At 42.1% G+C, this 17,380-nt stretch overlaps 1 protein-coding gene across 3 annotated transcripts in view; it reads left to right on the forward strand.

Annotated features, from left to right (window-relative positions):
• Positions 1 to 17,380, forward strand: part of LOC135211001 (organic cation transporter protein-like) — a 421,916-nt gene that overhangs the window by 186,979 nt on the left and 217,557 nt on the right. For all 3 annotated transcript variants that reach the window (XM_064244015.1, XM_064244017.1, XM_064244016.1), the window contains exon 6: positions 7,821 to 7,989. In XM_064244015.1, coding sequence (XP_064100085.1) covers positions 7,821 to 7,989 — 169 coding nt within the window. The remainder of the gene's footprint in view (positions 1 to 7,820; positions 7,990 to 17,380) is intronic.

Here is a 17,380-nt window from a genome sequence, read left to right on the forward strand (position 1 = left end):
TACGAGAGACGGAACCCACCTCTCTCTTAGTCCCAGGCTCCGAGACGTACTTCGAGGGGGCAGTTCCTACTTTCTCAGAAGGAAAACTAAAGGCGGACTGTGCCACCTCTCTCTTTAGTGAGAGACTCCCCAGGTTGTCGGACTCTCTCATCCAGATGGAGTACGACGCCCGGACTAGGCTCGCGAGATCCCTTTCCTCCATGACTATGGCGGAGATGACGGCTCTTGTATACCAACAAGAGCCGTTATTTAAAGTTTTGGCTAAAGGTCTGCTGCACATCATGCAGTGTGACCTTTACGACTTCCTCATAGCCAGGAGAAATTGTAGGAAGCACGTTCTGGCGGAAGCTACTATCCGCCATGAACCAAATAAACTGATTGCTTCCTCAATTTGGGGAACGGACCTCTTTCCAGCACCAGTAGTAGCAGAAGTCCTTCATGAAGCTTCTAAGGTTAACCAGTGCCTCAAAGTCAGGTGGGGACTGGTAGCAAAGCGGAGGCAGGAATCTTCTGGTCCTAACCCAAGGAACAAGAAGAAACCAAGGAAGTTCTCTCCCTTCCAGCCTTCTCAACAAACGTTGGTTCAGGCAGTCCCAGCATCACAAGGGCAACCATCGTCGAAGGGTCAACAACAATACCTTGTTCTGACCCCTCAGTCCCAGCAATCTCAACCCTCTACTTCCTTTGCTGTCTCGCCAGCCTACAATTCCAACTATGAAAGCCAGAACTTTCAGGCTTTCAGGCTTTCAATAGGTTTGCGAGAGGCAGCAGAGCAAGAGGTGCCTCTCGATTCAGAGGATCCGGCAGGGCTGCTAACAGAGGAAGAGGTTTCCGAGGAGCAAGAGGTGGCCGCCCCTCGGCAAACCAGCAGTGAGAGTCCCAAGGTAGGAGGGAGGCTGTACCTCTTCTGCCAGCGGTGGGGGTTCAGCCCTTGGGCTCAAAGTATAGTAACAAAGGGACTAGGTTGGAGTTGGCTAGAGGGCCCTCCTCCAACCAACAGATTCTATCAAGCACCAACAACGGAATTGGTAGAGTATACCGAAGACTACCTTCCTCAAAGGAGTAGTCTCAAGAGTCAACAATTTAAAATTTCAAGGACGCTTGTTCAGCGTGCCAAAGAAAGACTCGGTAAACCGAAGAATCATCTTAGACTTGTCCCATCTGAACTTATTCATTCATTGCGACAAGTTCAGGATGCTGACCGTTTCGCAGGTACGGACCTTACTTCCCCGTGGGGCCGTCACAACCTCTATAGATCTTTCAGATGCCTACTATCATGTTCCCATAGCCAGACACTTCCATCCATTCCTAGGCTTCAAACTAGGCAACAGATCCTACTCCTTCAAGGTAATGCCATTCGGGCTCAACATAGCCCCCAGGATCTTCACCAAATTGGTGGAAGCAGTAGTGCAAGAGCTAAGGAAACAGGGAATAATGTTAGTGGCTTATCTGGACGATTGGCTTATTTGGGCAAAGAACCCCAAAGAATGCAAAGAAGCAACGGTCAGAGTGATCAAATTCCTGGAACATTTAGGTTTTCAAATAAACAAAACCAAGTCCAGACTAACACTGGAATCTCGATTCCAGTGGTTAGGCCTTCAGTGGGACTTACAATCGCACACTCTATCAATTCCGTCGTTGAAAAGAAAAGAAATTGCAAGAGCTACAAAACAATTTCTCAAACGACAACAAACATCCAGGAGGTGCCAGGAGAGGATCCTGGGCTCACTCCAGTTTGCATCAGTCACAGACGTTCTGCTCAGAGCCAAACTCAAAGATATAAAACAGAGTATGGCGCTCAAGAGCGAATTGCAGATCACGGGACAAACTAGCCTCTATCCCAGCGATCTTACGGAAACGTCTCCGTCCCTGGACGGAGAGAAAGAACCTTTCAAAAGCAATTCCTCTACAGTTTCCCCCTCCATCATTAGTGATCCACACAGACGCCTCACTAACAGGGTGGGGAGGATACTCCCAGTACGAAAAAGTTCAAGGAACTTGGTCGTTAACATTCCGCCAGCTACATATCAATGTACTGGAGGCCATGGCAGTATTCCTCACACTGAAACGGCTCCGTCCGCCCAAGAACTCACATTTCAAATTAGTTCTGGACAGTGCAGTAGTAGTACACTGCATCAACAGGGGCGGATCCAAGTCAAGCCACTTGAACCATGTCATGATAGCCATCTTTTCTCTGGCAAGCAAAAACAAATGGCACCTGTCAGCCACTCACCTGGCAGGAGTCAAGAACGTAGTAGCAGACGCTCTATCGCGCTCCGCTCCATTAGAATCGGAGTGGACATTGGACAGGAGTTCATTCAATTGGATCAGTCTACAAGTCCCCGGACTCCAAGTAGACCTCTTCGCCACGGAGTCAAACCACAAACTCCCTTGTTACGTGGCAACCCAACCTCGATCCTCTAGCATACGCTACGGAGTGCAATGATCCTCGATTGGAACGAATGGAAGAATATTTACCTCTTCCCTCCGGTGAACCTTCTCATGAAAGTTTTAGACAAAACTCAGGACATTCAAAGGCCAAGTAGCTCTAGTAGCTCCCAACTGGCCCAAGAGCAATTGGTTCCCTCTACTCCTAGAGTTGAGACTCTGACCACTACGGATTCCCAACCCCAAACTAACCCAGTTAGTGCAAACTCAGACTGTGTCCGCTTCCTCAAGAATTCAGAAAACCCTAACTTTATGGATTTTCTGAAATTTGCAGCCATGAGGAATGCAGAAATTGATCCCCAGAATATCTCATTCTTGGAATCAGATAAAAGAGAATCTACTCTCCGGCAATATGATTCATCTGTCAAGAAACTAGCAGAGTTCCTTAAGTTGTCAAATTCTCAAGTCATGACAACGAACCTAGCCATAACTTTCTTCAGATCATTGTTTGAGAAAGGCTTAGCAGCAAGCACTATCACTACGACCAAATCAGCTCTTAAAAAGATCTTCCAATTTGGTTTTAGCATAGACCTTACGGATTCGTACTTTACGTCCATACCAAAAGCTTGTGCTAGATTAAGACCATCAACAAGACCTAAATCAGTCTCTTGGTTCTTAAATGATGTCCTCAAACTGGCCTCGGACATTAACAATGACTCTTGCAATTATATATCCCTCCTGAGGAAAACCCTATTCTTATTAAGTTTAGCCTCCGGAGCTAGAATATCAGAACTGTCGGCTTTATCAAGGGAACCAGGCCACATTGAGTTCCTCCCCTCAGGGGAAGTCCTCTTATCCCCAGATCGCCATTTTCTAGCCAAAAATGAAGACCCACAGGACAGATGGTCCTCGTGGAAAATCCTACCACTACCTCAAGACATTTCCCTTTGTCCTGTCAACTCATTAAGAGCCTACCTAAGCAGAACAACTCTGAAATCTTCCGGCCCATTGTTCATTAGGAAGGAAGGTGGTACATTATCCCTAAAAGGGATCAGGCAACAAATTTTATACTTCATTAAACAGGCCAATCCAGAGTCCTTTCCTCGGGCCCACGATGTTAGGGCGGTGGCCACATCTATTAATTATTTCCAACACATGAATTTTGACGATCTTAAGAAGTATACAGGCTGGAAATCTCCGACAGTTTTCAAACGGCACTACCTAAAACCCTTAGAAGCCCACAAATTTCCAGCAGTGGCAGCTGGAAACACAGTTTCTCCTGATTCTTAATTTTTAACTATAACTTCTTGTAGCCTTCCCTTCTACTGCCCCATTGCACCCTTACTTAGTTTAGTCACCTCCATGTATTGGGTTACCTTGAGTTTGCTTTGTTCATCATTCTAATTGGATTCAGTTCCATTCTTTTGTATATATCAACTTATATCCTGTCTTTGCCTAACCTGTATTGTTATTGTTTGTTGTTAGGCTAACTAATTTTAAGTTATAACCCGTGTTTTAGGGCTTATACTTCCCTTAGGGTAAGACTGTAATTTTAGTTGATTATTATACTATTAACCTTACAAGTGTTTAACTTTACCTTCTTAATTTATCTGTACTGTTCCTCAAGCTTGGTGTTTAGCATTCTCTGGTACTATTTCACAGGCCGACACAGGTCAAGCCCAGAAAAGGGATTTTGACGAAGGAAAAATCTATTTCTGGGCAACGACCTGTGTCGCCCTGTGAAACCCCACCCTGTAGTTAGATTATCCTCACCCAGCTTACCCCAAGCTTGGAGGCTATCTTCAGGAATGACGTCTCAGGCGTCGGAGGCGCTCACGGTAGTAGTAGACCGGGAGCTGTAGCACGGCTCCTCCGTAGTTCGGGGTTTTGTCGAAGGAAGAAGCTAAATGGCAAGGGACCTCTGGTAGTGATTCCACTCGCTCCTTACTATACCGACACTTCTATAAGAAGTGAGCGAGCCATTTATCTTGGCATTATATTGTTTCTTTTTTCTCTAGGATGAATAGCAATATTTATTCTTCAGAAATAGTATCAAGGAACCATTTCACAGGGCGACACAGGTCGTTGCCCAGAAATAGATTTTTCCTTCGTCAAAATCCCTTTTTACATATGCTGTGTGTAATTCGTTGTTGCTATGCTGACGCTCAAAATGGCGGCCCAGCCAGCGACACCCTCAACTCATATTTTGAGGGGCCTGGACTGATAGCATACTTAAGGGGGCGGCCGGAACCTCTATATATGGAGGTATAGGGCGAAAAATGCAAAGTCATGAAAAAATTCATGGAGCTTCATATGGCAATTGAGAATACGTATACGAAATATTTCGTCGAAATTCCTCTTACTTTCGTAGTTACAGGGTAATTAGTTAACGTAACTCAATAAGCCTAAAACATTGATCCGTACAAGAAAATGCAATATTTCTTCTATTATCGTAAATTTTGATAATTATTGTCGAAGAAATTGGGAGAAATGGCATCTGTAGACATTCCCCGAGTCGAGAAGGAGACTTCAGGCTCAACTCAAGCGCTGCTACCAAGTCATTTAGTGCGATCACAGACATCAAGTAGTCTACACGTTCCATTTCACGTCTGACATTCGCCTGCTTTCACGTATGTTTATGTATGTTTCGGCAAGAATTTCATCATGCCAATGAGGAAAAGACAAGGGAAACATCTCGCTAACATACAGACGAAGAAAAATCGCTCAAGTATTATTACAGAATATCATAATATATGCGTAGTTAGTGAAGAGAGAGGGGAGGGTTGCTTAGTAACGCCCCCGCCTTGCTTGACAGCACATGTCACACTGTGCCTAAGGCTACGATCTTTGAGCAAAGAGATCTTCATTTATGATAAATAACAAAGTTTTGGTTTTTTAATACCCAAAATGGAATATGAAATTCATAATAATCATGATTTATTAAATTGTCTTTGTAAAAAAAGTGTACGCCTTCGAGTTTCACCTCTTGACATTCTCTTGCAATTACGTTTGTTTATCTTTGTTTCGTGCAAGAATTTCATCATGCCAAAGAGGAAAATACAAGGAAAACATCTCGCTAACACACAGAAGAAGAAAATTCGCTGTAATAAGCAGTTTTAGTGAAGGGGAGAGAGAGAATTGCGTAGGAAGGAGTGCCCCATCTTGCCTCAAGCAGTGCCCCAGGCTGCGATATATGAGCAAAGGGATCATCATTTATGATTAAATTATGATAAATAAAATAGTTTTGGTTTATTAATACACAAAAAACAAATATACATTCATAATAATCATTATTTATTAATATTGTCTTTATAGAAATACGAAGGAAAACTTTGAACGCCCGTATCTCAAAACTATACTTATTGACCTTCAAAATCTATCTTCTCACTTAGTTTTAAAGCTATAACATTGGAATTTGGTATATAACTCAGAAAGACATTATAGAACAATCAAATAGAGCCCTTTTTTCCAATTTTTGTTTCGTATTTTTTTTATAAATTTTTTTCTCTTGATTCATAGGGTTTATTTTTTGACCATATTGAAAAATTCATATTAGCAAAAAAATGACTTTTAGAAAAAAAAACTCTCCATTCGATTGGAGGTCTACATCAGGTCTATATATGGTAGTAATCCCAGGTCTTAATATTAAATATCAAGGGAGGAGATAGAATTTGAAAAATGGTTATTTTCGGGATAAATCGCCCTGGCGTCACAAAACCGAAGGTCAGAGGCGAAAATCATATGCGGTTTGGAGATGTCCCAAGTCACCTTATTAAGTGGTATGAATATCAAAGTCCTGTCCTTAAAAAAGGGCATTAGCCGGCCGGCCCCCTTAATATAACTTAAATATGATAAAAACCAAATTGGGGTACTCAACTTCGAAGCAGCAGAAGATTGGGCACTCATAATGAAAGAAATTAGCAAAATCCACAATGGAAAAAGCACAACGAAATTCTTGTTAGTTGAACGCACGGCTCTATTAACAGGAATGAAAATGGCGCGTGGGTAAGTAGTAGTAGTGGCGAGCGAGGACGAGTAGTGGGATTTCGTTGTAGCGGCTCCCACCAAAGGGAGGGATTTTGAAGGGAATCTTCTAAATGGCAGAAGTCCAGTGGTTTGTGGTAACACAACGCCCCTATACTATACCGACACCCTTTGGGTGATCGCGCTGGGGGTAGTAACCTCAGCATAACTATGTTATTTTTTCTTTGGTATATTTAGAGTTTATTTATACTAGAAAAATGAGTAACAGGGATTTTTCATCGGGCGACACAGGTCGACACCAGAAATAGATTTTTCCTACGTCAAAATCCCTTTTATGTATGTTGTACTAGTGTTAAAATTTTTTTTTTAATGTTCATACGTATTTTGTTCTTTCTTTCTTTCTCTCTCTTGTGATTTTACATACAATTGCTTCCTCTGTAAAAAGAAAACTGAACAACTTAGATCATAACTATGAAAGAAAACATGCATGACTGAATACTTAAGGGGGGGACTAAATTATTTTCATGTACGTAACTAAGTCATACAGTAACGTATGCTTGTATTTTTAACCATAATATGTAAGATTTACTTTGAAATAGTATCAATAATATTTCAAAGTTTAATATGTACTGTAATATGTTACTTTGCTGTTTACACATTCAAGATAGGCAGTTATAAGCATTTTTAAAGGGGGGTTCCAAGTATTTGCGGAGTCGTCTGGTACGCATCTCCCGTGAATAGGGGGGGAACACTGTATTTAAGTCATTAATATAAACATATAGGTGTGCTGTTTAATTTTTTGCAAATACTAATAACTTTTCTTTAAAAAAAATCTGGTTTTATGATTTAGAAGTAAGTTCATTTAGAAGTAAATTCATGAAAATTTGCCATGATTTGTGACCTTGTCTTATCTATAGGTCATCTTATACACAGAAATATACAGTATACAATATGAAGCTTCACACAGACTGGGATCACTGAGTATTAGTTAAGTGTGCACATGGTATCTACTGTGTGCAGATGTCTAAGGTTATCTAGCTGTAATTTTTTGTAAAAAGGTTTTATAAATGACTTTTCACAACTTAATGTGTTAGTTACTTATATTGGAGAAGTATTTAGTTCAAGTTTTTACCAAATACATACCAGTTTACTTTACTTTGGTATTTAGGTTACATATGATTATGATTTGTATTTTTGTGTGAATAGAATTAACTTTTTTGTTAACTGATAAAGAAAGCTGGTTTACTCAGTTCTCCTCCTTGACTCACTGTTTACTGTCTTGCAGCTTCTGTTCAATGAGCAGATAAATGGTTAGGTGATGCTAAAAACTCTTCTAGGGTTCTCAAGGGTAGTGGCTACTTCAGCAGTATTCAGTAAAAGATAAAATTAAAGTTTGTGTATTGTGCAGTACCGTTGAGAAATTAAATTTTTATAATTTTTATTTTCAGCAACTGAGTTTGTTGGTCCCAAAATGCGTGTTACTTGCGGAGTCCTGCCTCAGTACTTCTTTGCTTTTGGTGAGATTTTGTTGGGCCTTGTGTCTTGGGGCATAAAAGAGTGGCGGATGATACAACTTCTTATATCTGGGCCTGTGTCTTGTTTCGTCTTTTATTGGTTGTAAGTATGAATTGGTTTAAAGCATTCTTTGTTGAGGATAGTGTGTCCCGTTGATACACTTTTCCAGTGTAATATTATACTGTGTCCATAATACAGTTGGGAATACTATACTGTTTAATCAGTAAAAATCAAATAAAGTACAATTTAAAAAATAGATTGCAATTGAACAAAGACAAATGTTGGTTACCTCTCTCTCTCTCTCTCTCTCTCTCTCTCTCTCTCTCTCTCTCTCTCTCTCTCTCTCTCTCTCTCTCTCTCTCTTAAACTTTAAGCACTGATCTACACTATTCACAAAGATCAAGTCACATAGTTATCAAGAGTGAATGAAACCAAACTACTGGATGCTAACAGAGGACTGGGCAGACGCATGGGCAACGTTGCCTGATGCTCAAAGAAAAATACTGGGAGATGAGGGATGTATTAGAATGTTTTCAGTCTCCATTATTTTCAGTAACTCATCTGTGAAACTTTTGAAAAGTTGTAATTGAGTAAAAATCTAAACCTCATTTTTAGTCAAGATAAATTCTGTGGGCCAGCCCTATGAGAGCTAAATAAACTAGTTCAGTGGTCAGGTTAAACTACTCGGTAATAATAATAGTAATAATAATAACCAATAACAATCATCATCATCATCATCATCAAGGCAAAAAATCAAAGAGAATATAAAATGAAATAAAAAAAATTTCTCATGTTTTAAAGTGTGCCATATAATCTATTTAATCACAAAGCCATCATCTCATTCATTTCATGTGACAACAGCAACAGTATCCTAGATACTTCATTCAGCTGAGGAATAGAAAAAGATCAGATGGTTCTGATATCTTGGCACAAGTGTACGAGGTCCATGTGCATGAGGCCTGTAATGGTTAACTGAATCACTTAATGTGTGTTTGCCAACATGTTATCGGCTCCCATAAAATTTAGAGAGTTTTGGTAGAGTGGTGAGCAGCCTTTTCTGCTGGCTTTCAAGCATCAGGCAGGTTGTATTGTCTTACCACCTACAGTGTCTAATGAAGCTGCTTGATGATTTTTTTTTCACAATCCCTGAGATACTCTTTAGCAAGTAGCAAAATCTTTTTACAAGCATGGAGAAGTCATGAAGATCTGTTGTGTGATAAGGTCCTCTTCAAATGTAACAGACATGTGAAGTACAAGAAGTCTGAAGATGATCTCATTAACTTGCACAGTATTTTGCAAGAGATGGATACTGAAGATAAAATTGTATTAGCTACCATGAATTTAAACAGTAGTATCCCCTATGTCGACATGAAGATGGAGGATCAACAGCAAGATGTGCAGCAACGACAGATGGTGATGCAAGCCCATCTTGCTGAGATTGTGGAATTTATTAAAAAACAAGACTGATAAAACAGATTTTGATGTAGGAGAAACCCACATATATTTGGTAGTTGCTGTTGAGTCCTCAAGGATTACCCTTTCCATTGTCTATCCAGAGCTCCATGGTGACCATACTAATGTCAAAGAATTCTTTTTAACTGGTAAAGATTTGGCCGGGTATTGTGTCGTAATGATAAACATTAAATGAACTCAGGAGAAGAGGGTTTCTCTTATCCTTAGCGAATGCTAAAACCTAGTTTACCTACATTAAAAGCACCAAGAAGAAGAAGTGGTTATGTTCATATGTACTGTCATATTATTTACATATGACCAAAATCCGACCAAGAAGCCTTTCCTTTCTGTTGGTCAATGCAGGATGATCCCTTACCCAAATCCCATGTCTTTTCATCAAGGAAGTGGGAGGGTTTTGAGGACTCAACAGTGATTACTAAAAATAGGTTTGTCTTAAGTCAAAACCTGTTTTTTCTTATAGAATAGTCACTGTCTTGTCCTCAAGGAGCTTTACAAAGAAATTGACAGGTGACGAAAAGCTCTAAAATTTTTATTGTAACAAGCCAAAAACATTTTTGGTCCAGGTTCAAGCCCCATTCTTCATTGCAAATACCTTTAGGTTTTGTAGCAAAGAACAAAAAACCAAGAGTGAACTCATGTTTTTTAACCCTTAAGGGGGCTGGCCGGCTAATGCCATTCTTTAAGGACAGGACTTTGATATTCATACCACTTAATAAGGTGACTTGGGACATCTCCAAACCGCATATAATTTTCGCCTCTGACCTTCGGTTTTGTGACGCCAGGGCGATTTATCCCAAGTAAGGGATTTTGACGTAGGAAAAATCTATTTCTGGGGGAAGACCTGTGTCGCCCGATGAAAAATCCCTGTAACTCATTTTTCTAGCATAATAAAACTCTTAATATACCAGAGAAAAAAAGCTAACATGGTTATGCTGAAGTTACTACCCTCAGCGCGATCACCCAAAGGGTGTCGGTATAAGTATAGGGGCGTTGTGTTACCACAAACCACTGGACTTCTGCCATTTAGATAGTTCCCCTCCAAATCCCTGTGTTTGGTGGGAGCCGTTACAACGATATCCCACCACTACTCGTCCCTGCTTGCCACTACTACTAATACCCACACGCTACTCCTCATTCCTGGAAACAATTCTATAAACTTGGATTAGTCAGGGTGGGAATAGAATGTTAAAAAGAGGGTAGGGTTCATCGGGCGACACAGGTCTTCCCCCAGAAATAGATTTTTCCTACGTCAAAATCCCTTTTCTGGGATCGACCTGTGTCTGCCGATGAAAAAATACCAGAGAATGAAATACAAGTTTAGCATAGATATATATATATATATAGAAAGTAGGGTTAATAATACCCGGAATAAAAATTCTTAACCAGTTTAATTGTTATAGTTAAACATATAACTTAAAACTAATAAATATAATGATAATTCTTAAGTACTACAAAGTGTGCAAGGAAACTTATAATAAAGGAAATTATCCTTTCAAAACCTTAGACTTCACAATTGAACTAAGACTAAGGAAAACATCATCATATTATATAAGAATTATAAAAGTAATATATATATACATATTTACACTGGCATACAATAATCCGGCAGCGGGGTCAACAAGAAAAGCCTAGCCCGATCCGGAGAAAGTATGGTGGGGAGAGTGAGCGAGCCATTAGGTAGAGGGGATAAGGATAGGGAGATTAAAGGTTAAGGAGTGGTGTCAGTTTGTACTTCAGAAACTACCACAGCTCCAGCTGCCACTGCTGAGAATTTTAGGGCCTGCAAATTCTTCAGGTAGGGACGTTTAAATACTGCTGGGGATTTCCAACCTGTATACTTTTGAAGTTCTTCAAACTTCATGTTTTGGAAATAATTAGTTGAGGTGGCAACTGCACGGATATCATGAACATGTGGAACTGAATCCGGGTTAGCCTGTTTAATAAAATAAAGTATCTGCTGCCTGATCCCTCTTAGAGTAATCGTGCCCCCTTTTTCTCTAATAAAAAGAGAGCCCGATGAAATTTGAGAAGTTCTGGTCATAAAGGTTTTAAGTGTATGAACAGGACATAAGGATTTATCTTCTGGAAGGGGTAGAATTTCCCAAGGAGTCTATCTGTTTAGTGGGTCCTCATTTTTTGCTAAAAATTGTCTATCTGGTGAAAGTAAGACTTTTCCAGATGGGAGGAACTCGACATGTCCTGGATCTCGAGACAGAGCTGACAATTCTGAAATTCTAGCACCCGAAGCCAGAGCTACTAAAAATAGTGTTTTTCTCAGTAGAGCTGAAAATGGGCAGTTATCATTGTCTAAATCTGATGCAAGTTTAAGAACATCGTTCAAAAACCATGATATCGATTGAGGGCGGCTAGTTGGTCTCAAACGTGCACAAGCTTTTGGGATAGAAGAAAAGTATGTGTCGAATAAATTAATATTGAAACCTATTTGAAAAATCTTTCTTAGGGCAGATTTAATTGTGGTAATAGTGCTGGCAGCTAAGCCTTTCTCATGTAATGATCTAAAGAAAGAAATTGTAAGGTTGGTATCCATCTTTTGAATGTTACTACCTTTTAAAAATATAGCCAATTTTTTCAATGCAGAATCATATTGCCTAATTGTAGAATCTCTTTTGTCTGATTCTACAAACAGGATATTTAATGGATCTATATTTGCTTGCCTCTGTGCTGCAAACTTCATGAAGTCCATAAAGTTAGGGCAATTAGAATCCTTGAGGAAGCTGACACAGTCTGCATTTGTACTATCTGTGTTAGATTTGGAGATGGAATCTTCTGGGGTTTGAGATTCATCTCCATGAGAAGGGGATACCAATTGCTCTTCGGCCAGTTGGGTGCTACTAGTGCTAGCTGGCCTTTGAATGATCTTAGCTTGTGTAGAACTTTTAATAGGAGGTTTACTGGGGGAAAGAGATAAATTCTCTTCCATTTGTTCCAATCCAGAGACATTGCATCGATCGCAACGGCGTTGATGTCTATGTTGGGAGCTACATAACAAGCTAATTTGTGATTGGACTCCGTGGCGAAGAGATCCACCTGGAGATCCGGGATCTGAGTTGTGATCCATTGAAAGGACTTGTTGTCCAGTGACCATTCTGATTCTAGGGGATTCATCCTGGACAGTGAATCCGCTACTACATTCCTCACTCCTTCTAAATGAACTGCTGACAGGTGCCAGTGGTTCTTTTCTGCTAGGAGGAATATTGCTATCATTACATGATTCAACTTGTTGGATTTGGAACCTCTCCTGTTGATGCAATGGACTACTGTCATGCTGTCTGAGATTAATCGAATGTGGATCTTCTTGGACGGTTGTAATTTCTTTAATGTCAAGAATACTGCCATTGCTTCCAGTATGTTGATGTGGAATTGACGGAATGTTTCCGACCATGTTCCTTGTACTTTCCTGAGGGAGGAGTATCCCCCCCAACCGTTCAGTGATGCATCTGTGTGGATGATCAGAGATGGGGGAGGGAATTGTAATGGAACTGATTTGGATAAGTTCCGTCGCTCCGTCCATGGAAGAAGTCTCTTTTTTAGAACATCTGGAATTTTGGAAATTTTGTCCCTGAGTCTGGGATTTGCTCTTGATCTCCAAACCTGATTGATATCCTTTAATCTGGCTTTCAAAAGAACATCCGTCACTGATGCAAATTGAAGGGAGCCTAGGATCCTCTCTTGCTCCCTCCGAGATGACCGTTTGTTTTTGATAAAGCGTTTTGTAGCTTTCACTATTTCTTTGACCTTCTTGGTCGGTAGAGATAGCGTGTGTTTGTTCAGGTCCCACTGGATTCCTAACCATTGGAATCGAGATGCCGGAGTTAGTCTGGATTTCTTTATATTTACTTGGAACCCCAATTGGTCGTTGACCTTCGACACTCCGCTTCGTTGGTTGCCCATATTAACCAATCGTCCAGGTAGGCTACTAATAGTATTCCTTTCTTCCTCAATTCCTGAACTACTGCTTCTCCTAGTTTTGTGAACACTCTGGGTGCTACATTGAGTCCGAAGGGCATTACTTTGAAGGAGTAAGCTTTCTTGCCTAGTTTGAATCCTAGGTACGGAGAGAAGTTTCTGGCTATTGGGACGTGATGGTACGCGTCTGTAAGATCTATAGAGGTGGTGACAGCCCCACGGGAAAGTAAGGTCCGTACCTGTGAGATTGTCAGCATATGGAACTTGTCGCAATGAATGTAAGAATTCAGTCGAGACAAGTCCAAGATTACCCGTCTTTTGTTTGAGTCCTTCTTTGGGACAGTGAACAAACGTGCTTGAAATCTTATGCTCTTCACTCTCTTTATGGCGCGTTTCTGAAGAAGATCCTTTGTATACTCTAAGAGGTCCTCTGTTGGTATTTGGAAAAAGCTGATTGGAGTGGGAGGGCCCTCCTCCCACTTCCAGCCTAGACCTTTCGTTATTATACTGTGAGCCCATGGACTGAAGGTCCATCGGGCCCTGAAGTGATGCAATCTCCCCCCTACCTGGGAGATTTCACTGGTTGGCTGCTGGTCTGGTTCCTCTCCCCCCCCGGAAACCTCTTCCTCTGGCTCCACCTCGTAGTCGAGAGCCTCCTCTGGCTCGGCTACTCCCAGCATGTCCTCTATATGGGCGAAAGTTACCCCTCGCCTCATATGTAGGGTTAAATGCTGGGGAAGCCACAACCTGGGATGAGGTCGAAGGTTGAGGTTCCGAGGAAGGTTGAACCAAGACGTATTGCTGTGGTGTTGCCTTTGAAGTGGACGGCACTGCCTGCACATATCCGTGAGGACGTGCCGTCTGGTAGGGGTTATATCTTCTTGCCTTCTTCTTTGGCTGCTGATGAGAAGGCGCATCAGGTTGCCGCTTGAAGGGAAGACCCCACTTTACTCTAAGGCTCTGGTTAGCTCTAGAGGCTTCGTGCAAAATGTTGTTCACCTCCTCTTTGGGGAAGAGGGTTTCTCCCCAAATGGAGGATTTGATGAGTCTATTTGGTTCATGTTTAATGGTTGTACCAGCTAAAACATGTTTTCTGCAGGCCCTCCTTGCTACAGCAAAGTCATATAAATCTGACTGGAAGGCCTGTAGTAGATCTTTCGTCAGTACACGAAAGACCTGCTCATCTTCATAGGTGTTCGCCAGTAGCTCCGCCGATGTGACGGAGTTGAGGGACCTGGCTAACCTCATCTTTGCCTCAAACTCCGCCTTGATCATATGTTTGGGGAGTTTAGGCAATCTTTCTGAGAACAAGTCAGAAGCACACTCCGGCTCCAATTTACCTGCGGTAAAAGTCGCCGGAGCGTTGTTCCAAGCATCCAGTCCTGTGGGTAACGGCAGAGATGTAGGCTCTGTCTCCCTCAGTACTGGCATTGGCTTGTCCTCAACGATTGCTTGTAAGGTTAGTTCCGCCACCTTAGATGTGCATGGTGACGGAATCCCTTCGGGAGTGACAAACATCGTGTACTTCCCTTCCCTTTAAAAGGTGTCAATTTTGTGTTGACACAATTAAGTTCAGAGAGACACCGGACCCAGGCAGCTTGGGCCTGCTCTCTAGGGAAGATCACTGTTTCTTTGGGCACTTTGTCTACCCTGACTAGCGCATGTTTCGCTAGTCTGACAAAGCCCGGGAAGGGGAACTGCATCCCTGGTGGGAAGAGTTCATAATCCTCGATGGGTCGTGACCCGCACCCCTCAATAGTTAACCTCCCTTCGGCGAAGGGAGCGTGTAGGGCCAACCTCCAAGGGTTATCGTTCTCAAAGGGGGGAAGCTTTGAGGCATCCGGCACCATCATGGATAGGGCTGGTGTTCCGGAGCGTAGGAGACTGGAGAGCATCTCCTCGATTGGCTTAATTCTCTCCGTCAATGACGAGAGAGCCTGGTTGGAGATGTCTGGTGTTGGCCCGAGGCGAGCGTCTAGCCTCTGATCAATAACTCCAGTGACTGTGGCTAGCAATTGTTTAGTAAAGTCAACTGGATCGAAGAACTGTTCCGCCGCCTTCGGTAATGTACCTGTCCCTTGTGCAAGGGAAGGATCTATGGCAGCAGGCGCAATGACGGATGAAGTCGACGGCTGTAAAGCCGAAGACAACTCCTTCGCCGCTGGCGGAACAGACTTCGTAGCCTTCTTTTTCAAAGATTTCTTGATCTTTGGAATGACTGACAGCATTCCTTTTTTGGTGGTGGGTTTCGAAAAACCCTTAAAGGATGGGGAAGAAGCAAGGGAAGGAGAAGGACTAGGGTTGGAGGTCGCTCCACTTACCTCCCCACCTACCTGTTCCTCCGTGATCATGGGTTCGGCGTTGATATTGATCCCCGCCACATCATCCATAAGCTCCTGCTGTTCTTCCAAGGTGGTAGCCGTCTCAGCTCTGATAGATGCGATGAGGGGTCCGGCGATGTCCCTGGCCACTGCGGTCGTCAGAGTGGCCCCCGAAAAGATCATGGCACAAAGATCCGCGTCAAGGACGTATGGCTGGCCTTTCGGGACGTTCTTCCCGAACCCCCCAACCCACTTGCGGAGGGACGCCCTGGCATCCTGGTACGATGTCGGGTCCGTCTGCAAATAATGTATGAATAGTAGTTATTCTGTCAAACTATCTAGAAAGCTTATAACTAAACTTTTAAAATATTCGAGGTTAAATCCAAAAGATCTTACCTGCTCGTTCGACATGACATTGACCAAGTCGTAACACACGGTGCAGGCGTCAGGATGCCAGACCACGTAGTTCTCTTAACTGGACAGCGCAGTTGGCGTGGGTCCGGCAAACTACGTGGCCAAAGGAGTTCACCAGTGTAGCGGGACAACCTTCCGCCTGGCAACGGACCACCTGTAATGTAAAAAATCTCAATGAGTTTTTCGTCATTGGTTAAAATATCAATGAGATAATTCGTCGTTAAAATGTTTTTATTTAACCATCTAGTAATTATTTCCAGAGTTCAGTAACATGATAACGAATTATTTCGTTACCGAAATAATTCGCAAAAGATATAAGACATCCAAAGCCAAATAAAACTCGTAAGTTTTAGTGTAATGTTGACGAAGTATTCCGTCATTAGAATGCTTCATAAACAACACAACACTAGGTATGGATCATATGAACAAGTCTATTGCTAGACGTCGGCGGAATATTTCGTCTCCGAAATACTCCGTAATGACAACTGATACTCTTAGAAAACTTAACAAAAACTGTTGGCGGAATAATTCGTTAGAAAAATTCTGAACCGACGCAATACAATACAAAAGTAAATATAGACTTATACACTGATAATTCCTTAAGAGGTATGCCTAATCCTACACCGAACTTCGTCGGTGGCGGAGATGCGAACATCCCGTTTAATATTGGTTGGGAAGTTATTGTAAGATAGAATATGGAATACCTCTAAAGTTGCCGCAGCAAGGAAAAAACATCAGTGAGGTTCGGCATCTTCATGTACAATACTACAGCTTATAGTATAAACTGATAATTCCTAAAGAGGCATGCCTAATCCTATACGCCGAACTTCGTCGGTGGCGGAGATGCGAACATCCCGTCTATTATATCGACTAGGAAGCCCTTGTATGATAGATAATGGTATACCTCTAAATAGCCAAAGCTAGGAATGCATCAGTGAAGTACGGTAATACCGAACCTCAAGTATAATACGATATACCCTGCCCTTAATTATTTCATAAATTAACTCTTTACGCCGAGGCTCCAGAGCTAAAGAAATAGAAACATGAATGAAATAATAAAAGGGGAAGCAGTGGTACGAGATGTCTGGCTCTACCCCTGGTTGAAGTTGGATACCATTCCCAGGCTATATAGCCTAGGACCATCGCTAATAGCCGTGGCTCGTTGCGATCCAAGGTGGTCCAACCCGGTTAGGAGGATATCCAGGTAGGCTAGGCGTAAAGTCTGGCTCTACCCCTTGATGAAGTTGGAAACCGTTCCTAGGCTATATAGCCTAGGACCAACGCTAGAAGCCGTGGCTCATAGCGATCCAAGGTGGTCCAACTCGGTCAGGAGGATATCCAGGTAGGCTAGGCAAATC

The sequence above is a fragment of the Macrobrachium nipponense genome, chromosome 4 (genome assembly GCF_015104395.2).
Source record: "Macrobrachium nipponense isolate FS-2020 chromosome 4, ASM1510439v2, whole genome shotgun sequence".
Lineage (NCBI taxonomy): Eukaryota > Metazoa > Arthropoda > Malacostraca > Decapoda > Palaemonidae > Macrobrachium > Macrobrachium nipponense.